Here is a 25445-nt window from a genome sequence, read left to right on the forward strand (position 1 = left end):
TGAGGTCTCCTGTGAAGCCCTCCCCTGCTTCACGGGTCCAAATGACTGGCCGGCCACCGCTGCTGCCTGCCTCTAAGCCCCCATACTTGATGACCTGATTTACATCCAGCTTCTGCTTCCATACTTAAAGGGCACTCCTAGAGAAAGGGATTTATTCAGTTCATTTGAGCATCCCTAGTGGTAGGCAGACAGTGAGCACTTGAAAACTCTTTTTTTTTTTTTTTTTCTGGGTGGCTTTCTACATCACTGTTTTTTTTTTATTCTTATGTTAATCCCCATACATTACATCATTAGTTCTAGATGAAGTGTTCCATGATTCATTGTTTGTGCATAACACCCAGTGCTCCATGCAGAATGTGCCCTCCTCAATACCCACCACCAGGCTAACCCATCCTCCCACCCCCCTCCCCTCTAGAACCCTCAGTTTGTTTTTCAGAGTCCATCGTCTCTCATGGTTCGTCCACCCCTACGATTTCCCCCGCTTCATTCTTCCCCTCCTGCTACCTTCTTCTTTTTTTTTTTCTTAACATATATTGCATTATTTGTTGAAAACTCTTTCTGAATTGTTGCTGGCCAGTTGGCAGGATACACAGACAGCAAAGGAAAGGGAGCTGGGGACATTAGTCACCTCTATCATCCAGGCAGATGCTGGACCTGGAACCAGAGGCACCCCAACGAAGACAAGCATGATGTGTGGCCTGGTCCCTCAAGGTCCACCTGAGGGACGGACAGGCAAAACTAGGACCCAAGAGCCAGAACAGAATGTCTCACCTCTCTACAGATACAGACATGTTTTCTAAAGAATTTAATCACAAGAAGCCATAAATCCATTGGTTCCATGGCTCAAGAGCCCATTCAATACTCCCTCCAAAGGTAGGCCTTTTTCTGGCTTCCATTCCTACTAAGGCCACCCCACAAACAGTCACCCTGCTGCCCAGAGAACCATCAGAAGAAGCGAGCAACCAGCTGTACAAAGGGAGTCCAGAGAAGCATCACTGGAGTGACTCCAGGTTGAGCATGGGCCCAGGGCCTTGGCCACCAAGTAAACACCGGGGAGGAGATAGCACTCCACAAGGATGACAAAGGCAGAGAGGTGTCTGGTCTGCGGTGAGAGCCCTGGCTGAGGCATTTGGAGTGGCACACCACTGTGCCCCCCAGCCTGCCTTTACACAGAGAGACCCGACAGAGCTCACAGACAACAGCCCTGGACACTTCGGCTTTCATGGGCCCCTTCCTCCATAAAAAAATAGTATTAAGAATCATACTTTTTTTTTTTTTAAAGATTTTTATTTATTTATTCATGAGAGACAGAGGGAGAAGCAGGCTCCCAAGGAGCAGAGAGCCCGATGCGGGACTCGATCCCAGGACCCTGGGATGATGACCTGAGCCGAAGGCAGACGCTTAACCATCTGAGCCACCCAGGCGCCCAAGAATCATACTTTCAACTGCATCGGTATAAAGACAATAAATCTGTATGTGTATATTATAACATTATATATTATATGTATATAATATATAGTAACATTTTCTTTGACCTAAAAGGTCAGGGTTTTTTCCACAATGGAGGAGGAGGAACACAAGAAACAGGTAGAAATAAAAATTACCCCGGACCTTCCAGCTGCCACGATCCTGATTCCCCACCACAAGCTTACTTATAAAAACACAAGTTCCGAGGGGAGCTCCAAAGCACTTAATTATCACATTCAAGGAACACTCCTAAGGGCCTGGCAATACCCAGGCTCCAACGGCGGAGACCCGGCCACAGCACCAGTCTCTGCCCCAGGAAGCTTGCTTCCTGCGTGCGATACTTGGCGGACTCCTACTACCACGGTGGGCCGGTCTCTGCGCTGAGTAGTTCTCAACTGCAACACCTCACTGAGTGACAATAAGCGACACGGCTACCGCTTTCCAGCCGAGGAGCTTCCAGGGCTGAGACGCTGGCACCAAACCACTGCTGAGGGAAAACATGGGAAACCAGGTGCCCCCACGAGCTGCTCTCTCTCGACCCCCGCACTCCAGCCTGACCCCAGCCGCTGGACAAGGTGGGCGCGCCCCAGGGGCGCAGCTCCCTGGCCAGAGAACTCCCAGGCCCCAGAAGTTACGTCGGGCCCCGCACATCACTCTCGCTTCCGTCAATCTCAAAGCACGCAGCGCTCCACGGACACCGATCCAAAGATAACATCCCTCGAGAACAAAGTTCCGTGATGTACGAGGCGCTCTGAACCCAGATAAACTCTCGGCACAGTCCCGGGCGTGGGGCACGGTCCCGAGCGGGGGACGGGGGGGCGCGGCGGCCCGGGGCGGGGCGCGGCGGCCCGGGGGCAGGCCTCGCCGGCGCCCTCCCGGGTAGCGGCCCCGCCCGGTGGAGGGACGTCTCGGGCGACCCCGGCCCCGCACACTGCCCGCCCTGCCCCGCCCCCACCGCGCCGCGCCCACCGCGCCGCGCACCTGGCCGCAGCGGCTCGGTGACGGTGAGCACTAGCAGGAAGAGCAGCAAGAAGGCACCGCTGTCTGCCTTGGGCACCATTTATCCTCCGTTCATCGTCCCCGGGGCGGCCGCGTAACCCCGCGGGGAGGCCGGACCGGGCCGGGCTGAGGGTCAGGGGACCGGGCCGGACTGAGGGTTAGGGGCCGGGCGCGGAAGGGCGGCGGGAGAAGGCTCCGGCTAAGCCGCGGCTAAAGTGGGCCGCAGGCTCGCGCGCACTCTCGGCCTCGGTCTCGGGTTCCAACTCCGGCTCCGCGCAAGATGGCGGCCGTCCTGCTCGGCTCCGCACCGCCCCCCGCCCACGCCTCCGGCGCCGGCCAATGAGTGCCGAGGCGGGGGGCGGGGCCTGCACGCTCCCAATGCGTGTGGACCCTTGGCCGGGCGGGGGGCGGAGCCTGGCCGGTTGCACCCGAAAGGGGCGAGGCCTGAGGCTGGGACGGCGGGGGGGCGGGGACTGAGAGGCGGGCCCGGCGGGCGGGCGGGACTATAAGGAGTTAAGTGTGCCATTGGTTAAGCGGAGAGGTGGGACCTGGGGGTGGAGCCTGGGCTGTAGGGCCTACTGAGGGCCGGGATCCCAGGGCAGGACGCGCAGGGCAGGGGCGGCGGGGGAGGAGTAACCCGGCCAAGATGACGGATACAGAAAGGGGCGGGGCGCAGTGGGACCGAAGAGGGTGGGGAGCGGAGGGGCGGGGAGCAGCCCAGGGGGGCGGAGCGTGAAGGAAGAGGGGAGGGACGGGGAGCCGAGGTGGACCGGGGTTAGGAGGGGTTGACGCACCTCGCATACCTGCAGGCCCAAATCCGGTCGGCGGCCCAAGAGTGCTCCCTAAAGTGGTCCTCTAAAGGCAGAACCGCTGCTGAGAAGGCATGAGGAAAACGGGAGGAACGCAGACAAGCTTTGAGGAGGTGGGAAGATGGGGTAATGGAGGATCCACCCTGTAAGGAACAGGCAGGTGTGGCTTCACCAGCACACACTCCTGAAAATGCTTCAGGTGAGGCAATAGCCTACAGGAGTGTCATACGAGAGGAGCTGACAGGGAAACCCAGATCTTAGACTGTGGAGCAAAGCTGGCCTCTGAAGGAAGAGCCCTGCCTACACAGTGTGGGGAGGGGGGGGGAAGGAATGTTGGGCACAGCTGCTGCCACAGCAGGCTGCATCTGCAGGGAGGAAAGCCTCGGTTCCACCATGCTCCCGGTGCTGGCCTCACACCTGTCAGGGAACAGAGTGACTGTGGAGGCAAACACAGCAGATGCAGCGTCCCACTAGGAGAGGAGCAAGCCATCCAATGGAAAGACCACCAGCCACACACACACAAGGCCTGGCACAGGGTGTCAGGGCTGGGGAAGAGGGTGAAGATGGGAGCAGAGAACAGGGGACCCATTTTAGCCTGGCCCACCTCCAGCCCCGCCAACTTACTCCCCAGGAGCAGTCCTCCCAAGTCCCTTGAAGGCATAATCCTCCTGAATGTCCCAGGGATTCAGCCTATGATACTTGGGGTCCCTGAGAGAGGTACCCACTCCCTCTGAGTGGAGATGGCCAAGATAAAAGCCAAGGCTAGGCCAGACGTGCCTGCTCCCTCTCCTGCTCCCTCAGGGCATGGCCTGTAGCAAGTGCTAGACAAAGGGCCTGTCACAGAAGAGGGGCCCCACGGCCAGCAGAGACAGTGGTCCCTGTCCAACACTGCCCTGGCCACTGGCACTGTCCTCATGGAGCATTCCCAGGAGCAGCTGCGGCACTGGAGCAATCCAGGCCCAACCTTCAGTGTTCCCCGGGGAGCCGAGCCAGGGTTACAGGCTGGGCAGACCCCACGGAGGGAACTCAGAGCTAAGAGCAGATATCCCTGCCAGTTGTCCCCCCTGCAGAGCCACTGTCGGAGAAGCAGGCCAGCAAAGGTTCGGATGGGGAGAATAGGACAGGGAGGGGAGGTGAAAAGTCCAGCCAAACCATGCAGGGAGAAGGCAAAGCCCTGGCTTCTGAAATTGCAGTCACCGCTGGGGCAACAACTCACAGACCCTCTTTTTTTTTTTTTTTTAAGATTTTATTTATTTATTTGCGAGAGAGAGAATGAGAGACAGACAGCATGAGAGGGAGGAGGGTCAGAGGGAGAAGCAGACTCCCTGCCGAGCAGGGAGCCCGATGCGGGACTCGATCCCGGGACTCCAGGATCATGACCTGAGCCGAAGGCAGTGGCTTAACCAACTGAGCCACCCAGGCGCCCACAGCCCCTCTTGATCCACCTCTACCTTTGGCCCTCCCGCACAGCCTGCAGGCTGCCTGTGTGGACACCACCAAGGACCTCTAGGGCTGAAGGGAGAGAAAAGAGGTCAGGGCTATTTTTCCCCAGCTCCCTCCCTGTGGAGTCACTGCCTCTACACTCTTCCTAGTTTCCAGTGACCAACCTTCCCTTCTTCCAGGGGTCTGTTACTACCCTTGGGGTACCCTACACTCCACTCCCACCTTTGTAAGTAAGATGACTTTATTAAACTCTTCTCAGACTGCCCTAACTTGAGTATGTCTTTTGTTTCCTGCCGGGACTCGGACTAATATGACCATCCACCATGGATTTCCTGGGATGCCATGTTGTAATAATCAACCCCACAAGGAGGCCTGGCTCCTTGTTTGGAAGCACCGGCAGACCGATGTGTTCCCCACAGCCCCCTCCCACCTCGGTCTCAGCCAAGTGCACAAGACCACTCTCCGCTGGCCTTTGGTCCACTCCAGCCCCCTGGCTGGCCTTTCAGGGTCTCAAGTCCAAGTGGCTCAGGCCAGAGCCTCATTCCCCCAGGGCACTCCTCCTTTATGACTTCACCCACTGAAGTCACCTGGGGGACAATGCTGAACATTCCACCCCAGAGTCTTGGCCTCTAGGAGGCAGGGACAGCAGGCCCGGCCAGCCCAGAGGACTCTCTGTCCACAGTGTAAATGAGGACGCTGCTGGCCCATGTCCCACAGGGATGTAGAGGACAGCCTCAGAGGCACTGGGCGCTCCCGGCACCATGGATGACGCTGCTGTCCTCAAGCGGCGAGGCTACATCATGGGGATAAATTTGGGAGAGGGCTCGTACGCAAAAGTCAAATCTGCTTACTCTGAGCGCCTGAAGTTCAACGTGGCGGTCAAGATCATTGACCGCAAGAAAGCCCCCATGGACTTCTTGGAGAAATTCCTTCCCCGGGAAATTGAGATTCTGGCCATGCTAAACCACCGCTCCATTGTCAAGACCTACGAGATCTTCGAGACATCAGACGGCAAGGTCTACATCGTCATGGAGCTCGGGGTCCAGGGTGACCTCCTCGAGTTCATCAAAACCCGGGGGGCCCTGCATGAGGATGACGCTCGCAAGAAATTCCACCAGCTCTCCTCGGCCATCAAGTACTGCCACGACCTGGACGTCGTCCACCGAGATCTCAAGTGCGAGAACCTCCTCCTCGACAAGGACTTCAACATCAAGCTGTCTGACTTCGGCTTCTCCAAGCGCTGCCTGCGGGACGGCAGTGGCCGCATTATCCTCAGCAAGACCTTCTGCGGGTCGGCGGCATACGCGGCCCCCGAGGTGCTGCAGGGCATCCCCTACCAGCCCAAGGTGTACGACATCTGGAGCCTGGGCGTGATCCTCTACATCATGGTCTGTGGCTCCATGCCCTACGATGATTCCAACATCAAGAAGATGCTGAGCATCCAGAAGGAGCACCGCGTCAACTTCCCCCGCTCCAAGAACCTGACAGGCGAGTGCAAGGACCTCATCTACCGCATGCTACAGCCGGATGTCAACCGGCGGCTGCACATCGACGAGATCCTCAGCCACTGCTGGGTGCAGCCCACGGCACGGGGCCAGTCCTCTGAGGCCATCAACAAGGAGGGGGAGACCTCCTGGGGCCCTGAGCCCTCATGGACCCCTGAGACCCCTGACAAAAAGTCTGCCACCAAGCTGGAGCCCCAGGAGGAGGCACAGCCCGAGACACAGTCCCAGCCAAAACCCAACGAGGAAGAGACGTTGCAAGTGCCGGTGTCAAGGCAGTTGGACACCACGGGTCTTAACGGAGAGAGGCCTGGCAGGGAGACAGAAGAGGTCCTCCCACAGCCTTCAGAGACACACACCTAGCGAGCCCCTCTTGGCCCAGGGGGCCAGCAGAGAATGAAGCAGAGCTCATGGCTTTGAGCCTGAGCTCCAAAGAAACCAAGGGGCAAGCCAAAGAAGACGGTCCCGGATGAGCCACTATTTTCGTCAGTTTCTTCTCCCTCCCTTTGGACTTGGTAACCCACATGGCTAAAGAAGCAATAAATCACTATATTAGTGCAGACCCTAAGGTGAATGTCTTTGCCCTAGCTGACTGCGGTCATCCAGGGAGAGGACCCTGCACTCCCTGCCGCACCCCCCCCCCCGGCTCCCCACTCTCGGATCGCACCGCATTTCGCCTCCAGTTTGGGAAAATACATCCCCGTGTGCCCAGCCCTGACTGTGACCTCAGGCCCCGGACCAGAGCAGAGAGCTGAGCAAGGAAGACGCTGTTTCAAGAGGGAGGCCATGAGTGCGGTGCTGGGAAGGGCAAGGGGGCACAGAGAGGACAAGACCAAGAAGGGCAGGGGCACACAGGGGCTCCCCTGCAGCTGGGGCTGAGGATCTGGGCCCTCAATGTCCCGGCGCTACTGCCTCCACAAGGCTGCCGGTGGGGAGGGGGCCTGCAGGGGGCAGGTGGACCAGCCTCTCAGCCCCTCTGGAGCTCCCCACCCTGGGAGGCCACTCATTTCTTTCATTCTGTCCACCAGGGCTCCCTCATGGCCAACCAGCATTCAGTTCTGGGCACGCCCTGAGTCATCCTGCTTGTGGTCATTCCCCCTGCCCAGGAGAAGTGGTGGTGGCGGGGGCGGGGGGGGAGGCCGCTGGATGGCCCAGCCCCACCCAGCCTACGTGCCCCACAGTCACTGTGTGGTCTCGACCACATCCCTTTCCCCTCTAGTCCCAGTCTGTCCCCAGCGGTGATGCTCCATGCCAGAGTGGATAAGCAGACATTGGCGAGGAGAGAGGACAGGTGTGCTCACTATGCAGGCCTGTGCCCTGCAGCCATCAGTGTCCTTTAGAAGGCACAGCCCTGCATTTAGCATCGCTGGCTGCCCTGCCCTGCGTGGCCCACCCACGTCATTCTCAGGCTGTTCCTTCTCACCTCAGCCACGGCAGCCCCTTTCTCTTCCTGCTCTGCACTCACTCTGGACAACCTCATGTGGATCTGCGGGTTTGACACATCAAGAGGACAAGCACCTTCAGACTTACCCCCCACCCTATGTCGGTGTCTTAGAAAGACTCCAACTCCAGGCCCCGGGAGAAGCAAGGTCCAGTGAGTGCCCCGGCCCTACTCTCTTTGCACCCCTCCACACATCCACACCACCTCTCCGCTTGGCTCCCACCCTACCCACAGCCATCTTCACACATTCTATGTCTTCCTATCTCCGTGCTCCTGGGAGTCTGTCGTGAACACACAGCGCAGCTACCTTCAAGGCCTCTACCTGCCCCATGATTCCCCCAGTGGCCAGAACCTCCCTCCTGCATACAGTCCAGATCCCGCTGCCTTCGGGAAGGATCCCAGTGCACGGCCTCGGCATCCCAGGTCTGGCCTCCTCCTGGCCTCCCAGCCCCCTCCCTCATCCTCACACCCCCACATACACGTGCCATAATCATGCTCATAGATGCATCCCTGCAGACCTTACCCATGTCTCCAGGATCAGCCAAGGGGCCATGGCCTCCACAAAGCCTTCTGAGCTCGGCAGCCCATCACTATAAGCTCTGCTGGGGCAGGCCTGTGAGTGCTGAGGTCCAGGTGCAGAATCGGCCCTGGGTAATACTGGAGGGGCCACCCAGTTTTCCCAGAGGCCCCAGGAACCCAGCGTCCTGCAGATCATCCGGTGGCTGGAGTGGGGACATCCTGAGGAGAGGCTTGTGAACCTCCTCGCCTTGGTCATCTGTGGCTTGTGGTCATTGGGGACAGCAGGCAACATGCAGCAGGAGGGGCCTGGGAGCAACTCACTATAGCCTAGCCAGAAGGCAAGCCTTGGGCAGGAGGGGCCCCACAAAGGAGCATCTTCTGTGTGCTTTACAGGTGGAGAGACAGCTCAGAGAGGGTGGGCAACTGCCTGAGATCACACAGCACAGAGTGGCAGCCCAGGTGACTGAAGCCCACTCTTCCCCAGATGGCCTCACATTCTGGGGCCATTCCCAGGGTCAGCCCTGACTCAGACCCCGTCAGGGACCTTCCCCAAGGCTTTAGGATCAAGACCCTCACCATGGCCTCCACAGTCCCACCCCTGCACACTCCCACCACTCTGTCCTTTCAAGCCATGATGAGCTCTAGCAGGTCCTCGTCCCCCTCCATGTAGCTAACTCCTCAGACCTCAGCCCTCCCAGCATCCCCAAACCCAGTCCAGTTTTTCCCTCACCGCCCCGCATTCCTGTGTCATGGCGCAGCCACCACTGGTGTGACACGGGAGCTCCCTGTGTCCTCTGGGCTTCAGGAAGGCATGGGTCCTGTCTAGTTCATCAGTGAACCCCAGCATCTGGAACCAACCCTCAAATGCCTATAAGATGAGTAGAGAAATGGAGGAAACCGAAACTCAGAGAGAAGTGGCTTTGCCAGAGTCCGTGGGTCTCCCACGCACAGGGCTGCAGGCTGGGAGTACCCCCTGGAGGCCCCAGGTCCAGTGGAACACTTCCCACCAGGGACACACCAGGAGGGCCTGCCTCTGCGTGCGTATGCTGGGTTAAGCCACCTGCTCGCTGCCCCAGCAGCTCAGCTTGTGCCTCCTCTACCGCGTCCCCGAGAACCAAAGAGGCCACACTGTTCCGGGCAAGGGCAGAGTATGAGGAAGCGGAATCCACAAAAAAGGGGAAAGTGGGTGGGTCAGCAGAGTCAGCCAAAAAGGCAGACATGCAGGGGGCGCCCCAGATAGAACATTCGGGAGTGCAGGAGAAGGGCAGAGGAGACTGTCATGCTCCTGGGTCCTGGCCTGCAAATCCTCAGAGCCAGTCCCTTCTGGGAGGCAAAGGAGTGAAGTTCTGGTCATTTCTTCCAGAGACGTCCCAGGAGAGAGCGGGCATCAAGCCAAAGCTACTGCAACGGAAGCTCTGAAGAGCCAGGAGCGGGCCTCAGGGAGGCCGTGGCTGCTGGAGGGTAGTCTACTCCTATTTGGCATCTGAACTCTAGCCACCCCACCCCGGAGATCTTCCCCATGAACCTCCAGATGCAGGGAGCTCCCCATGTGCCCCAGCTGGGTCCACACATCTGCCTGGCATGTCCTACCCCTCACCAACCCGGCAGGGCCCTACGGATCCTCTGCACTCTGGCTCCTCCATCACCAACCCTCCCGACTACCCACACAGAGGCAGGCCTCCTCCTCCCCCTCTCCCCTGAACACTGAGCACATGGCACGCCCACATGTGGGCACAGGATGCCTGTGATGGAGAACAGATGAGCAGCACGGCTTCCAAAGTACCCAAGGAGACACAAATAAGATGCCACAGTTCCCAAAGCAAAAACAAAAGGGTTTTCACATTGCTTTCAGCGCAAGACAGCTTGAGAGATGCAAATGCCAGGGGTCCACCAGGCCACAACATGCCTGCTCCTCCCAAAGGTCCAGAGTGACATAATTCAGGACCCCCCCCAATCCCCGAGCCTGCTCTTACCAGGACCCCCAGCACCAAAGCTTTGGCCAAGGCCCTGCCCACTCAGAGGTCAGTGCACCAGACCCTCTGTCTCCCTCTGCCACCCAGTCCCTGCAGGCCCACCCTGGGCCAGCCTCCTCTCATCTGGTCAAGGGTACTGGCCTCCACTCACCCGAAGCCCATTCTCTAGGCACTCTGTCAGGGACGATCTTAAAATGTGACTTGGGGGGGCACCTGGGTGGCTCAGTCGTTAAGCGTCTGCCTTTGGCTCAGGTCATGATCCCAGGGTCCTGGGATCGAGCCCCGCATTGGGCTCCCTGCTCCATAGAAAGCCTGCTTCTCCCTCTCCTACTCCCCCTGCTTGTGTTCCCTCTCTCGCTGTGTCTCTGTCAAATAAATAAAATCTTTAAAAAAAAAAATGTGACTTGGGTCATGACACTTCTGGCCCCAGGCCTTGAAATGACTGCCCACCACCTCCCTTCTCCTCCACCCTCCCTCCAGACTGTCAGACTCAGCGATTCTCAGGACAAGCCGTCACCTCTCCCAGGCTCTTCCCTGCCTGGATGCCTCACCACCTCCTCTACCTGACTGAGACCTGGCCCATCCTCCAGGCAGGCCCCAGCCCTTGGAACACGCATCTGCCAGTCTGGGGCCCAGGGCCCTGCCGGCCCTCCCACCCCACACACACCCTGCGTGCCACAGTGGCACTCAGCCTTCTACCCTGAACAGGAGCTGCTCTTCATTCACAAGGCTGGCCAGACCAGCGCCCTTCCACCCAGGCACCACCCATTCCAAGGACACAAGTCCTAGAGAGGGTTTTCTTCACACCCCAAAGAAGCTGCAGGAAATCGGCCCTAGTGGGGCATGGACCAATGCAGGGTCCACACAGCCAGAAGGAAATGGGCATGGGGCCGGCACTCTGGCTTGACCTGGGTGGCCCTCCCTTGGGCCTGACTCATGACAAGGAAGCCACAGAGGAGGAGGAGCAGGGAGGGTTACTGCAGTTCTGGGTGCCGGCTTCCTTCCAGTGGGCAGGGGGGAGTGGGCCCTCCTGCCAGGCCAGCCTGGCTTCCAGGGTTCCAGGGGCCCCATTTCCCCCAGCTCAGTCCCTACTCCCAACAAGCTGGCTTTATGACTTCACATGCTGAAGTCACGCGGGGACAATGCTGAGCGTTCCACCCCTCCAAGTCCAGGCCCAGCCCAGCCAGACGGCTCCACACAGTGTAAATGAGGACAATGCCTACTGGCCCACATAGGGAGGGGATGTAGAGCACAGCGGCGCTAGCTGCTCCTGGCACCATGGACGATGCCGCGGTCCTAAGGAAGAAGGGTTACATCGTGGGCATCAATCTTGGCAAGGGCTCGTACGCAAAAGTCAAATCTGCCTACTCTGAGCGCCTCAAGTTCAACGTGGCAGTCAAGATCATTGACCGCAAGAAGACGCCCACTGACTTCGTGGAGAGATTCCTTCCTCGGGAGATGGACATCCTGGCAACCGTCAACCACCGCTCCATCATCAAGACCTACGAGATCTTTGAGACCTCTGATGGGCGCATCTACATTGTCATGGAGCTCGGGGTCCAGGGCGACCTCCTTGAGTTCATCAAGTGTCGGGGGGCGTTGCATGAGGATGTGGCTCGTAAAATGTTCCGCCAGCTCTCCTCTGCCGTCAAGTACTGCCACGACCTGGACGTCGTCCACCGAGATCTCAAGTGCGAGAACCTCCTCCTCGACAAGGACTTCAACATCAAGCTGTCTGACTTCGGCTTCTCCAAGCGCTGCCTGCGGGACGGCAGTGGCCGCATTATCCTCAGCAAGACCTTCTGCGGGTCGGCGGCATACGCGGCCCCCGAGGTGCTGCAGGGCATCCCCTACCAGCCCAAGGTGTACGACATCTGGAGCCTGGGCGTGATCCTCTACATCATGGTCTGTGGCTCCATGCCCTACGACGACTCCGACATCAAGAAAATGCTGCGCATCCAGAAGGAGCACCGCGTGGACTTCCCCCGCTCCAAGAACCTGACAGGCGAGTGCAAGGACCTCATCTACCGAATCCTGCAGCCGGACGTCAACCGGCGGCTACACATCGATGAGATCCTCAGCCACTCGTGGCTGCAGCCCCCCAAGCCTAAGGCCATGTCTTCTGCCTCCTTCAAGAGGGAGGGTGAGGGCAAGTACCGGACCGAGTGCAAACCGGACACCCGGCCAGGCTCGCGGCCTGAGCACCGGCCTGAGCACCGGCCGGACAAGCTGGGGGCCAAAACCCAGCACCGGCTGCTGGTGGTGCCCGAGAACGAGGACAGGATGGAGGACAGGCTGGCCGAGACCTCCAAGGCAAAAGATCATCATGTCACTGGAACTGAGGTGGGGAAAGCGAGCACCTAGCGGTGCTGAGGGCCTGGGGGGCGTGGTGCATGGTGTGCACCCACATAAACTAAATAGGCAGTAGGAGCTGAAGAAGGCACAGGTGCAAGGAACAAGTAAAATCCGTCAATTAGACCACTATTTTGATTACGTTCTATTAGCTTTCTTTCACTCAACAAAGACATTAATTACTGACCACCAAATAAACCACAAAGTGTATACAAGCATCAAGAGTGCCCCGTGAGGAGTCTTTTTCTCTAGGACTCAGCCAACCACCCTCCCTGCGGTGCGGGGGGTCTCCAGCATAGGGATGCAAGGACTGGTGCTCGGCACAGGCAGACTCCTGGCGAGGCCCTGTGGGCAAGAAGACCTCAGCCGCAGCCCACAGCCAGGCCCCCCCAGTCTCCCTCTGACCCACCCCGGGGCCCAGAGCCTCCAGGGCTGGCCAGCTGCACGTGTCTCTCCAGCTCAGGCACAGCACAGCCCACCCTGACCCCGACCCCATCCCGCTCCCTCCGACAGCCCCTTTCTCCATGTACTCCGCTCCCTCCATTCCTGCAGTTGAGATCAGTGGCCTTGGCCCCTTGAGTGCCCTTTCATTTGCCAAAACAGCCCCAGCCCAGACCTCTCACCCACGCCCTCCCCACCCTTTCCTATCCACCCCATACACCAGCCAGCGCTCAGGGGGGCCAGCGCTTGGCCTTAAGCGGCCTTGCCTGGACAGCGTCTCCCTCCACATCACACACCCACTCAGACCTCTCTGCCTTCATGCTGCTCTGGCCCACGCCCCCCCTTCCCTATGGGGGAAAAGCACCAAAGGCCACACTCTTCCTGACCCCCTGGGGCGGTCCTGGTCCTGGTCCCACCCACTGAGCCCAGTCCCAGCCCCCTGGTGAGTTACAGGGCTTGGCTGGGGCTTGGCCCCCTGGAAACTGGCAGGAGCTCACAGTCGAGCACAGACTAGTGGGTGCCTAGGCAGATGACTGGCCCCAAGCCAGCCTCCAGGGAACACGGCACTCATGGAGGGGGCGAGGAAACATGCAGGACAACCCAAGACATACCCAAGCCAGGGCAGGGCCGGGTATGCTCAAAACAAGAAAGACTCTGGTCTGAGCAGATTCCAGGCTGTCTCCTTGGGCAGTGCAAGCCCCTCAGAGGATCCGACCTGACCCCACTTAAGGCCGGAAGAGACCCATCTGGAAGCCAGCTTGGATATCCCATGTCACCAAAGCCCTCAAGGTCATGGGCAAGTGTGGCCTGTGGTGTACGTGACACTCTCCGGTCTGCATAGAGCCTGGCCCCATTGCTTTTTGACACTGTGGCCCAGGTTACTGTTACCCACGACTCCTGCTGGTGACTCAGCTGAGTATGGAAGGTGGTGCCTGGAGCACTGGGAGAGGGAAAGGCAGGAAGTGAGACAGTTCCGCCCCACCTGAGCTGGAGACCAGGTGCTTGGAGAAGGTGATTCTGAGGCCACTTTGAAGGTGCCACACGTGATGTGTTGTCTGACACATAGGACCCACGCAACCTTGTCACCAGCAAACCACGTGGGCTAGGCCCAGCTGGTGAGGCTGTGGGCCTGGACCCAGAACGCCAGGGGAACCTGAGGGGCACAACTTCCAAGGGCTCTCTCCTTCCATCAGGGGGACAGAACTTGGGGAGCAGGGCCCAATGTGCTGTGAGCTCAGTGCAGAAGGCAGGTTCCAAGCCCCAGGGGGGCCACAGAAAGCAATGCAGGGAGTGGCAGGAAAGCCCAGAGACCCTGAACTTCCAAGTTCACCTCACCCAGAAGCTTCCTCCCAGGGAGGCCTGCAGTCCTGAGACCTTGATGTGGGCATGAGGGCAGCCTGAGGGCCATGCGGAGTGGGCCGGAGAGACGGTCCTGCCAGACTGTGCTTACGTGCTCTTTAATCACGACTAGATAGAAACAGGCAGGGGTTATATAGAAAACAGTATCAACAAGGCCCTGGGATATACCCTGAGGGCCGTGGGGGCAAGTCTCGTGCCAGCGGGCCTCTTTTCGGTGGCTCCTGGGACAGTCACCATTTCTGGCCCGGGCCTGGGTCCCCAGAAGGCCAGAGTCCTCTGCCGAGTGGAGCTTCCGTAGGCCTGGCCCGGGCCTGACCCTAGAAGAAGTCTGAGGCTTTGCGCCGGGCAGGGAGCTGCAGCAGGTTGTCCGTGATGGAGGCTGGGTCCTGGCTGAGGGGGGTGCGTGCCGCAGAGCCAGGAGCCGGTGTGCTCGTGGGGGTCTGAGGCCCACCAGCTGGGGTCTTGAGGTGGGTCGAGCGTGCTGGAGATGGGGTGTAGCTGGCCCGCAGGGCCCGGTCTGTGTACTTGCTGGCCGTCCTGCTCACAAGGCGCTGCAGGGCTGGGGACATGGCTGGGCTCAGGCCTTTGGGGGTGAGGCTGGGGTGGAAGGGGGTGGGTGAAAGAGGCACCATTAGGCCCAACCAGGCACTGCCAGCAGTGGGGCTTCCCACGGCCCCACAAAGATAACATGGGAGATGCGTGGTCATTATGGGCTGAGGATACCCGATGGCCTGGCACACAGCTGTGGAGCCAAATTTAAGGTCAAGTGATGGTGCTGCCCTTGGATGTGGAGCTGGGATGGACCCCAGCTCTCTCCAAGGAGAACAATACACCTGTTTCCACAGGGCTGACAGGAGCTTACAGCGGGACAAGGGGCCCAAAGGTGCCTCTTAGGGATGTGCTAAGGAGATGGTTGAAGAAGGAAAAGACGGAGAGGGGCCCTGCATCCTGGTTCATACAGGCCACGTCCGGACCAGAGGAGCTGCCACAGGACCCACCAAAGAACCCCCAGGCCAAGCGGGAACAGGGAGAGACCCCCACCTGTGCGGGTCAGGCACTCCTCACCTGGCCAGGTTCTCCGTCACTCTCCTTAAGGCCTCTTGCTTCTTGGCTCGGTTCTTGGCGGCGGCCTCGTTGGCCATCTTCAGCCCCAGCCGTTCCCTGCGGCCAGGCTCCAGGATCTACAAGGCAGCAGGTGTGTGGGTGGCTTGCCACCGAGCCAGCCAGTCCCTTGCTGCTGGGGCACCTGCCTCTTTCCCGTGGCTCCCCGTGATCCTCACAACCCACTGCCGCCTCCCTAAAAGCCCCCGAAAGCCCCTGACTGGCTCGCCTGAACTGCCCACCCGCCAAGGGCCTGGGCCTCCCACCTGTCATCACGGTTCCCTGCAAGCCAGCACTGCCGACTTATGAACCTCCGACAGTCTTCTAGGGAAGAAGGGGGTCTTGTTTGAATCTGCTTCCCTCTGATGACTGGAGTAAACCGTTTGCTGACTTTAACCTCCATCGACCTTCTGTATTTCTTTCCAGAACTTCCTGAAATGGGTCCTTGTCCTATTTTTCTATCCAAGTGCTCGTCTGTTTCCTTCCAGCTTCCCCCCAGTTACATTAAGCTCTGCCATGCAAATGCCTTCTCAATTACTTGCTTTCAGTGTTATTTACGACGGGCTTTTCTGCTGTACTTAAGTCCACCGCTTCGTATAGTATCATCCACCCCCTACTTCCTTTGTGACCGGCTCTCTTCGCTTTATCCCTTCCTACCTTAATGCCAGGTTAAGTGGTTACTGTGATTTTCTTCTCATTGTTTACACTTTGTTTTCTATACTTAACCCTTCCCCTTGAGGAACTCGTTCTGCAACATGTATCAGGCACTTTATATCCAAATACTCTACTGCTCAGCACAATTTGAACTGTCGTCTCTCACGTACCCTGAATTCAGATTTGGACTGAGGTTTTGTTCAGAAGCTCTTCCCTGCTGCCTGGTAGGCCCCAGGACCGGGACAGACTTCTGGCAACCCCGTACCTGCGGCATGCCCAGACGCCTGCCGGCACTCCTCTCTCCGGTTTTTCTTGGTTATCCTCGTGTCCCAGACAAATTTAAGAACCAAGGTGCCAAAATCATCTGCACACGTTGTGTGGACATGCGTTTCCTCCCAGAACGAGAGTGGTACTGTACCGGGGAGGCCCCATGGTGTGGCCCACACCCTCCGATTTTCCTTAGGCGAGCCTGCAGCACTAGCCTTTGGTTTCTTCACAAAAGCTAAGGTATTGTTAGGTGTTCTAAATTTCTGCTGCTGCTACAGTGAGTGAGATCTCTTTTTCTGTTGCATTTCAAACTATACGCTGCAAGTGTTTAGAGGGATTGGTTCAAGACAACCTCGAACCTAGCTCCCCATGCAGCAGACCTACATTAATTCCAGGTTCCATGCCCGACCCCTTGGGGTTTCAAGCAGATGATGTTACCCCACGCCCTTTGCTCTCTGCAACAACACTGACCTCTGCCTCCTACAATTTCCTAGCACTCCAAGTTGGGAGTGCTGGCCCAGCACCCTGAGAACAGGACTGCATGCTCTCAGCTTCCAGCGACTTCTCTTCCTTCCTGTTCCAAACTACGCCAGTCACTCAGTTTCCCCAATAAACCACGCAGACCACAGTGCCTTGCCTTCTCAAAGCCTCTCTGGGGTCATCCTAGACTACCCCATCTCCACAAACCACCTGGCAGCCAGCTTCCCTGCCCTACCTGCTCCAGGTCTCACGACCCACCCTCTGACAACTTCTACAAAACTGCTGCCTCTCGATGCATGCTCTCCTGTAACCAGAGGCCTCCCTCTGCAAGCACACAATCCTTCTGAAGACACAAACCACAAACCACAGCCCACGGAACACTGGGGCTCCAGGGCCCTTCCCGGCCCACCAGCCTGCAGGCTCAGAGGGCCATGGCTTTGGTGCCCTGGCCCCATGCCCAAGTCCCTCTCTCCCCCCCAACACGTGTCCTCAGTGCCCTGGTCTTCTTCAGAAGTGCAGTGATGCGCAGGTGTGCAGCCTGGGAGCACGGCTTAACCCCTCAGGTGGTTCTGTTTTGACCAGCGGCAGCTAGACCATCCTCTGTGCATTGAGCTACAAGTGCTCCGAAGGCCATGTGTCTACTCAGGGTCCCATGTGAGCTCCCCTCACCATGACCCACCTTGAAGGCTGGCCCTGGCGTCCTGTCCACATAGGGGGTTTCAGATCCTTCAACTCTCAAGGGAGTGTTTTCAACTTCCCCCCAGGTCATCAGCGGCGACTCGTTCACACCTGCAGATGGAGAGCTCAGTCACCTTAGGCCAGGGGATGCAGGTGAGGGCACTGCCAGGTCCTCCCTCCTATGACAGCCAGCTCCCACCATGCATGTCCCAGCTAACAAACACGAAGGCTGGCAGCTGGCCCACTCTCCTTCCCTGGGACTCTGGAACCCCAGCTCCTCTGCCCTCTGAGAGGACAATACTAAGGCTACTTTAGGCCCAAAGCAGGCCTGGGCCCTGATAGCTGTGGGGCTTAGCCCGGGAAGGGGGCACCCCAGAGAAGCTGGGCTGGCTCAGCTAGGCTCCCGTCCTAGCACATGGCCACCAGGGCCTCCTGGAGGTTGCTATGGCACCCCACCCCAAAGGAGGGGACACCCAGGGGGCTTTTAGAGCGCCCAAACCTCCCAGGACCCTGGGTAAACCTGTAGTGCCTCCATATACCCTGGCCCGTGTCACAGGAACCAGTAGCCCAACACAGAGGCCAGTGCTCGGGGTGGAGGGTGCGGGGGGAAGGACACCACATGCACCGCTGCACCGTGAGATTGTCCCCAAGACTCATAAACCTTCTGTGTGAGGGCATGCAGAGCTGGAGCCCAGAGCCTCTTCCCTATGCCCCTATGCCCAGCCTCCCCCTGCCTGGCCTCCCCCTGTGCCCTTCAGCATGCTCACCATAGCCCATCTGTCCAGCAGAGCCCCAACACCCCTGGTTCCCAGCAAAGCCAGTCTGTGCTGCCAAGCTCAGGGCAAGGCAAGAAGACTGCCCAACTCAATGGGCTGGGCCCCATGCATCTCAGGTCAGCCCTACCTGAGAGTCCAGCCCCGCCACAGCCCCATTCAGCCCTGACATTGCACAGGTGGGACACGGGGTCCCCGAGTCCCACGAGGCATGTGGCAGACACGGCGAAGTGTCAACGGTGCCCAGAGCCACCTGAGCAGCCCACCTCCCCACAGGCAGTCCCATCAGGGGGCCCGCCTGCCAGCAGGTTCACGTCTCACCAGGGGCAGGAGAGGGGGTTGCAACAAATCCAAATCCGCCCACTCGTGGGGAATCCTGGGGGATCAGCTCCTTGCCGTCAGGGCCTACCTTGCCCTGTTTGTGCTAGAACAAACAAGAGAGACTGGTGTCAGGGGGGCCCAAGCCACCTCCCCCCAGCTAGCTGATGGGCAAATGCACAGGAACATGCTGGCAAATCTTCCCCTCCCTGGTCTGGCAAATCCAGACCCAGAGCTCGTGGGCTAGAGAAAGAAAGGAAGGACCCCGGCCCCTGCAAAGACCTTGAGGACCTGTCAGAGCAGGCATCAGAGCAAGGGAAGCTCCCCCTCCTTCCATGCAGGCAGGGCCGGGGTCCTTGGCCTCAGTCCACACCCCACACAAACTGCTTTCAGCAGCTACTGACTTAGGCCCTGACAGGAAGCCACACTGATCACTGGCACATGTGCTCTGACTTCTTTCCCGCAAGGCACTTGCAGAAGCCACCAGAATAGTCTCCCCACCTCCTGCCTCTCCCACTTTAACCCCATGACCACTGGAGTTGCCACTGCACCGTGACTCCCCAGCTCAGACATCCCTGCTGTCTGCCCTACCAAGCCTCACCCTACTCCAGCCTGCCCACCCCATCTACCCCTGCCCTGCTCGGCGAATGGGTGTGGGTCTGGCCAGCCTGGGCTGGCTCCCAGCAGCCTCTCTTCTCTCATGTCCCTGTCCCCCAGGAAGCTGGCACTGAACTGACCCACAGAACGTCTCTGGCCAAGACAGTGCCCCAGTGGAAGCCCATACAGGTCAAGAAAAGACTCAGGACCCTGCCGCCCAGGAGCCCCAAATACTCACATGATGCTAGGCTCCGCCAAACCCAAGAATGTACTAATTTAAGAAAGGAAAGCAAGATCAGAGGGGTGGTGGCTGCCCACAGCCAGCCGCGGCCACTCACCTGGGCATTGAGGGCGGCCGCCTGCTGCAGCTGGGACCTGCTCAGGGCCTGGCTGAAGGGATCCCTGAGGAAGCGAGTATTCTTATGCACCACCTGCCTCGGCTTCTTAAACAACTGCTCTTCATCAGGGACGCCTGGCGGATGAGGAGAGATGACTGCGGTGTCAGAGGGTGGGGAGGCCCCGCCACTGCCCCATGCTCAAGGCTTGAGGGAGAGGCAAAGCCATCCCCCGGTGAACACAAGCATGAAGCCAGGCAAAGCAGGGGGCAGCCTCACTCCCTCACGGACAGAGGCAGAGCAGGACCCCTCAGAGGCCCGGTATGCCAGGGAGCACAGATATACACGCCCTGAAGGCCAGATCCAAACACCCGGCCCCACCCCACGCTGCCCACCAGCCCCGCCCGCTCACCCTCTGGGTAGTACATGAGCGAATTTTTCGCTTTGTACTTCCAGGTCTCCACGCCAGCCTGGCTGCTCTCGATGGCTTGGTGCTCTGCCGACGGAAGTGCAAGATTATCTTTCTGCCTCTGCATCACAGGGGGAAAGTGAGGGTCAGAGAGGTCCCCAGGCACTGTGCCCCTGGCCCCAGGACTCCCTCACCCTGACAGAGGATGCCCGTGCTGCTGCACCCAAGGACACCTTCTCAAACTCCTCCTCGGCCTGGTAGAGCCACGTGTGGCGTGCCCGGCTCTTCTCCTTGGCCACCTCCATGATCTCCTGGAAGGAGGCGTTGTCCTCACTTGTGTACCGGCTCAGGAAAACATCCAGGCTGGGCAGGGGCACCTTCTCTTCCTCCTCGCCAACCTCCCCTGCGCAGGGGCAGAGGTGGAGTGACACAGAACCACAAACAGCATGAACACTTTGTGGTCACTCAGTCCCAGGAACCGTGCTACTCCATAAGCAGGGTTGGAACCCTCACCCTGGTTGTGCATCTGTGGGTGAGAGCCCACACTGCCAGACAACTCCCCACCTGGGGGCAGAATCACCGCCCCCACCCCACTGCCCAGGGAGCACTCAGGGGCTCTCCTCAGCTGCTGGATGTCAAGTGAAACGTGTGTCTGACTCAGGAAGAGAGGCATCCAGACGTCAGAGAAAAGGCAGATGGTCCTAGTAAGCTTGCCCTGCCAAAACTGGGCCGGTCCTGTAGGACCTTTCGCCGATGCCCCAAGCTCTCCCTCCATCCCTGGGCTTTCCTTCCCTGCCTGCTCCTCCCTTCCTGGCGCCTGTGCCACAGGGGGAGGCTGTCACCTAAGCCTCCTAACCTGCTAGCAGGCTCCGAGGCAGGGACCCCGGAGGATCCAGTGCTCCAGATGGGGCCACACAGGCACTGGGCCACAACGCCAGCTGTCGCCCCACCACCATAGAAGGGGGTACCCCCGGGGCGCCTGGGTGGCTCAGTCGTTAAGCGTCTGCCTTCGGCTCAGGTCATGATCCCAGGGTCCTGGGATCGAGCCCCGCATCGGGCTCCCTGCTCGGCGGGAAGCCTGCTTCTCCCTCTTCTACTCCCCCTGCTTGTGTTCTCTCTCTCGCTGTCTCTCTCTGTCAAATAAATAAATAAAATCTTTAAAAAAAAAAAAAAAGAAGGGGGTACCCCCGCTGAAGGGGTGCCATTGCACTGTGCACAGTGGGGCCCCCTTCAGCGGGGCCACCAGAAGGATAGCCTTGTCTTCCATTCCACTGACAGTCTTGACTGCCTACGACCTGCTAGACTGCACAAAGCACAGTGGCTAAAAGTTCCAGACCCAGAGTCAGAAAGATTAAGGACTCAAACCCCGTTCTGATGGTACCTACCACTGAGATTACTGAAACGATTCCTAGATTTACCAACAAGGCATATTTAAAAAAAAAAAATCTGAGGGGCGCCTGGGGGGCTCAGTCAGTTAAGCATCTGACTCTTGATTTCGGCCCAGGTCGTGATCTCAAGGTCGTGAGATCGAGCCCTGTGTCGGGCTTTGTGCTCCACACAGAGTCCGCTTGAGATTCTCTCGCTCCCTCTGCCCTTCCCCCCCCCTTGCACACTTGCTTGCTCTCTCAAATAAAGTAAAATTTTGATACATAAATAAATAACAAGAATCTGTAAACTGCCTGTGATTCATCTGCCACATTACACTGGAGCTGCGATCAAGCTCCCCTGATCAAGCTCCAAGGACACATCATGATGGACTACAGTAATGCCACAATGAGCTGGATTTTGAAGCAGAAAATATCTCGTCTGTGTGAGCACACAGGGCATCTGTGTTAGCATGCCATAGACTAGGACCCAGAAGAGAACAACAAGCATCTTGTCTGTTTGAGCACTGATGTTCTACTGATGAGATCGACCGCTGATCGTGAGAAAGTCCCATTGCACGTAGTACACTTATGTCCAACAGGGTTCAAAATGCTCTTTCCTAGAAAGATTCCCTCATAAAGCTGGACCATGTCACGACACCCCAATCCATGTGTGGAAGAAGACAACCTGTTTGTTTGTTCTACTCCCACAACATGCCATGTGCTGTCCTAGGTGCAGAATATACACACAGAAGCAAGAGAGAGAAGCTCTCGTGGTGAGGAGAGGCAAAAAATAGAGAAATGTCTTTTGGGGCGCCTGGGTGGCTCAGTTGGTTAAGCGACTGCCTTCGGCTCAGGTCATGATCCTGGGGTCCTGGGATCGAGTCCTACATCGGGCTTCCCTTGCTCTGTGGGAAGCCTGCTTCTCCCTCTCCCTCTGCCTGCCACTCTCCCTGTTTGCGCTCTCTCTCTCTGTCAAATAAATAAATAAAATCTTAAAAAAAAAAACCCAAAAAACGCCTTTTTAAGTGCCAGGTCCTACAGCGAGAAAACAAAGCCAGGCAGGAAGGCATGCTGGGGGTGGTGAGAAGGGGTCAGAAAAGGGTTTCCTGAATGGTAACATCTGAGCAGAGGTCTGAGGGGAGAGAAGGTGTGAGCCGTGCAGCTATCCAGGGGAAGTGACTAACTCACTAAACAAGTGCAGAAGCCCCGAGGCATTCTAAGATGACATCGGGAAAGGGGCCCTCCGAGGCCCATGAAGCTCACTGGGCAGGGGCTGGCACACAGTGAGCAGGCCGGTGAGAGAGGTAGCGAGATTCCCATTCCACAGAGGAGGGCCAGAGGCTCAGAGAACTGCCCCATGCCTGCCTCCCAGACCGGTGCTCTTTGACCCCATGGGCTGCCATTCAGGCAAACAGAGCCCTCAGGGACAAGATGTGATCTGCCTCTGGGTCAGCCCCTCAGGGCCACACAGGATGAGACTCGCAGGCAAACCCAACTGCTCACTCACCATCACCCTCCTCCAGGCCTCGGCCCCGGCCCCGGGGCTTGTTGCCCACCACTCCGGTGCCTGTGTGCACATCAGGGGTTTCAAATGTGGCTGGAGTCACATCTAGAAGGAGGAAGGGGGTGGGGATTAGAGCCAGCCTAAGGCATCAGTTCAGCAGGAGTTCCCCTCTCGGCCCACCACTGTCGCTCTTACAGGGTGGTGGGGGCTCTCGGGACATCTTGCCCAGGGCAGAGCCAAACTTGATGGCGATCTGACGCATCCGTTCCAGGTCTCCATTCTCCTCAGCCTCCAGATACTCCTTCTGAGCCTGCAGCTTCTCCACATCAGGAAAGAAGTCCCTCTGGATGACTGTCTGGAGGCCCTATCAGAAGTCAGAATAAAAGTCAGAGTTCACATCTGCCTCTGCTCTCAGTCTACCAATGTACATGCTAAGATCCTTGCCGATGCCCCCAACCTCTGTCCAACTCAATGATCCCGAGTTTAGCTGCACTTTCTAATGAGGATGAGCACCCCCTGAGATCTTGCTTCAACATCTAACATTACTAAACGCTCATCTGGTTTCCATGAAACTTTTCTTTTCCCCCCCACTAACTGGTCCCTCTCATCTCCTTTGCTGGCTCCATCTCCACACCAGCTGGACCAAGGTGGGTGTTGCCCCTTCATGCCATCCAAGGCCTCCTATTTCCAATTGGAACCCTTTACCTGGATGACTTCAGCCTGTCACCCCCACCAGCAGCACTGGCTGAGATTCCCAAGTCTGTACCTCCAGCCAGACCCTGCTCCTAAGCTGCACATCTGTGCACCCAGCTATCCCCTAATGCCAGCTGCCTCTCTATCCGAGGCCTCCCAAACTTTACCAGTCCAAAGCCAAACTGATTTTCTCCAATCTCCCTGCCAGCTCCTCTTCCTGCATGTCTGTTGTAGTATTAAAACCTACTTGAAGGATCCTCTGACGCGCACTAACTCAATGATGCTGACACAATCATAGACTGTTTCCAAGACGTCCAGCCTCTGCATTTGCTGTTACAACTCTCTAGAAAGTCCTCTTTGCCACCATCCTCCCACACGCCTCTTCACGCTTTAATACCTTGTTTCCCTGACGCGCCCCACCCCCCGACATACAAACAAAGCCGCCCCCTCTCTCCCCTAACAGCACTGTTGCTGCCTCCCCCATCAAGGACACCTCTCTCTGCACAGTATTTGTTTGGCTCCCCGACTGTCCACAACCCAAGAGCACGCACTCGGGTTGCTCCACCTCCGCGAGGGTACGAGTCTGCCACGACCCGAGAGGAGAGACCCGAGAAGAGCGCAAGGCGGGGAAGGGACCCAGAATTCGCTAGCGTCGCATCGAGGTCTTACCTCGATGTACTCTTCTTCATCCAGGACCCGTTGCTTGCTCGTCGCAGCCCGGGCCTCCCCTGCCGCGCGCTTCCTCCGGGTCACGGACGCGGCAGGAAGCGACAAGACCCGGGTTGATGCTCCGGGCGTCTCCATCGCTATCCCAGGACCGCTCGGGCGACGCAGGTACGTAACAGCGTCGGGAGTCGGTGGGGGCGGGACTGTGCCAAATGCGCAGGCGCTTGCAACAGTCCACCAATGGGAGAGCTGTGCGTTTCGAGGCCAGCCCGCGCCCCCGTAGTGACGTCACTAAAAGCCCTGGCCCTTATGGGAGTTGTAGTCTTCGCTCCGCCCCGCTCTGGTCCTGTGAGTCTGGGCTACTGGCACCAGGGGGCGTTGTGGTGGGAGAGACTAAGGGGCGTGTCGGTCACGCTAATCGTGAAAATTTTTAGAACTGCGAAATTGAAAGGCCTTGGGATTCCAATTTCTCGCAAATCATTGCGTGTGCTTCTGTATTATTAACAAAAACGCATTTTGGCTATATACACGGTTTCAATGTTTTTATTCAAACTTTTCTGCAAGAAAAGAACCCTAAGACAATTTCTTCTTGATAGTTACCTAACAAAAGAAAAAAAATACGCAGTCCAATGAAGAAATGTCTGGTTAAAAATTATTCGGTCCCTTTCGACGACTGTGAGGCCGGAAAGATTCCGGCCGGGCCGAGGACGTCGGATCTCCCTCCCTGTCCTCCTCCTCGACCTTTCCCGGAAGCCCCTCAATAAAATAGTTTGATTACAAAAAATTTTTTTTGGTCCCTGAACACCACAGGGGGTTTCCCAGAAGAGGGTCACTCTCATTGAAATGGACCAGAAAATTGTCCAACCATTTTTCAGGAATGATAATTTCTTCCCTAAAGGAGGTTGTGAATTATGTCAAACAAATTCTGCCCCAGAACAATTTAGTATAATAGGCAGTCATTCCTTCATTCAGTGGGGAACTCCATGATGATGGTTCCTGCCCTATGGAGCTGACAGTCAAATGGGGAAGACAGACGCTAGTCAGATCATCCCACAAACAAGCATAAACCTGCAGTGAACAAGTGCAAAAAAAGAGTTTGTACTAGGGGTCAGTCAGGGGAAGTTTCCCCGGGGTCAGGAAGTGCTTGCAGACCCAGAGAATGGACATTGATCAGGTGGAGGGAAAGAGCAGGTGCAAAGGTCTCGCAGCAGGAGGGAGAAGACCTTTGGATATACAGAGTTCAAGGAGCGGTGAGGTTGAAGATGCCAGAGGGGCAGGCGCCAGCTGTGTTTGGGCTC

At 57.8% G+C, this 25445-nt stretch overlaps 4 protein-coding genes across 5 annotated transcripts in view; 2 read left to right on the forward strand and 2 right to left on the reverse strand.

Moving 5' to 3' along the window:
- The window catches only part of DGCR2 (DiGeorge syndrome critical region gene 2), an 84480-nt gene extending 81696 nt beyond the window's left edge, over positions 1 to 2784 (reverse strand). For both annotated transcript variants that reach the window (XM_045887108.2, XM_054510380.2), the window contains exon 1: positions 2449 to 2784. In XM_045887108.2, coding sequence (XP_045743064.1) covers positions 2449 to 2527 — 79 coding nt within the window. In that variant the 5' untranslated portion in view covers positions 2528 to 2784. The remainder of the gene's footprint in view (positions 1 to 2448) is intronic.
- Positions 2785 to 5284: 2500 nt separating this feature from the next.
- Positions 5285 to 7352, forward strand: TSSK1B (testis specific serine kinase 1B). The gene has a single exon (XM_045886402.3). It carries the CDS (start codon positions 5480 to 5482, stop codon positions 6581 to 6583), a length of 1104 nt encoding a protein of 367 aa, XP_045742358.1. The 5' UTR covers positions 5285 to 5479; the 3' UTR covers positions 6584 to 7352.
- A 3972-nt stretch (positions 7353 to 11324) lies between these two features.
- TSSK2 (testis specific serine kinase 2) lies at positions 11325 to 12721 on the forward strand. The gene has a single exon (XM_045886403.3). The coding sequence runs from the start codon at positions 11432 to 11434 to the stop codon at positions 12515 to 12517; it is 1086 nt and encodes a 361-aa protein (XP_045742359.1). The 5' UTR covers positions 11325 to 11431; the 3' UTR covers positions 12518 to 12721.
- A 1666-nt stretch (positions 12722 to 14387) lies between these two features.
- On the reverse strand, positions 14388 to 24314 carry ESS2 (ess-2 splicing factor homolog). Its single transcript, XM_045887110.2, has 10 exons — positions 24151 to 24314; positions 22984 to 23152; positions 22792 to 22893; positions 20151 to 20320; positions 19921 to 20038; positions 19512 to 19645; positions 18580 to 18682; positions 17487 to 17596; positions 15371 to 15486; positions 14388 to 14902 (listed from the first exon to the last, which is right to left on the reverse strand). The coding sequence occupies exons 1-10, from the start codon at positions 24283 to 24285 to the stop codon at positions 14623 to 14625; spliced, it is 1437 nt and encodes a 478-aa protein (XP_045743066.1). The 5' UTR covers positions 24286 to 24314; the 3' UTR covers positions 14388 to 14622.
- Between the last annotated feature and the right edge of the window lie 1131 nt (positions 24315 to 25445).

This window comes from Mirounga angustirostris, unplaced genomic scaffold (genome assembly GCF_029215605.1).
Source record: "Mirounga angustirostris isolate CCGP_5_RB_7025 unplaced genomic scaffold, mMirAng1.0.hap1 SCAF_14, whole genome shotgun sequence".
Lineage (NCBI taxonomy): Eukaryota > Metazoa > Chordata > Mammalia > Carnivora > Phocidae > Mirounga > Mirounga angustirostris.

Excerpts from the sequence above, each read along its gene's own strand:
- TSSK1B (XM_045886402.3), top strand. The coding sequence starts at position 5,480 with ATGGATGACGCTGCTGTCCTCAAGCGGCGAGGCTACATCATGGGGATA.
- TSSK2 (XM_045886403.3), top strand. The coding sequence starts at position 11,432 with ATGGACGATGCCGCGGTCCTAAGGAAGAAGGGTTACATCGTGGGCATC.
- ESS2 (XM_045887110.2), bottom strand. The coding sequence starts at position 24,285 with ATGGAGACGCCCGGAGCATCAACCCGGGTCTTGTCGCTTCCTGCCGCG. Across the intron at positions 22,894-22,983 it reads CCGAGAGCCCCCACCACCCT|ATGTGACTCCAGCCACATTT; the intron begins GTAAGAGCGACA and ends TCCTCCTTCTAG. Across the intron at positions 20,321-22,791 it reads AGGCCTGGAGGAGGGTGATG|GGGAGGTTGGCGAGGAGGAA; the intron begins GTGAGTGAGCAG and ends GCCCCTGCGCAG.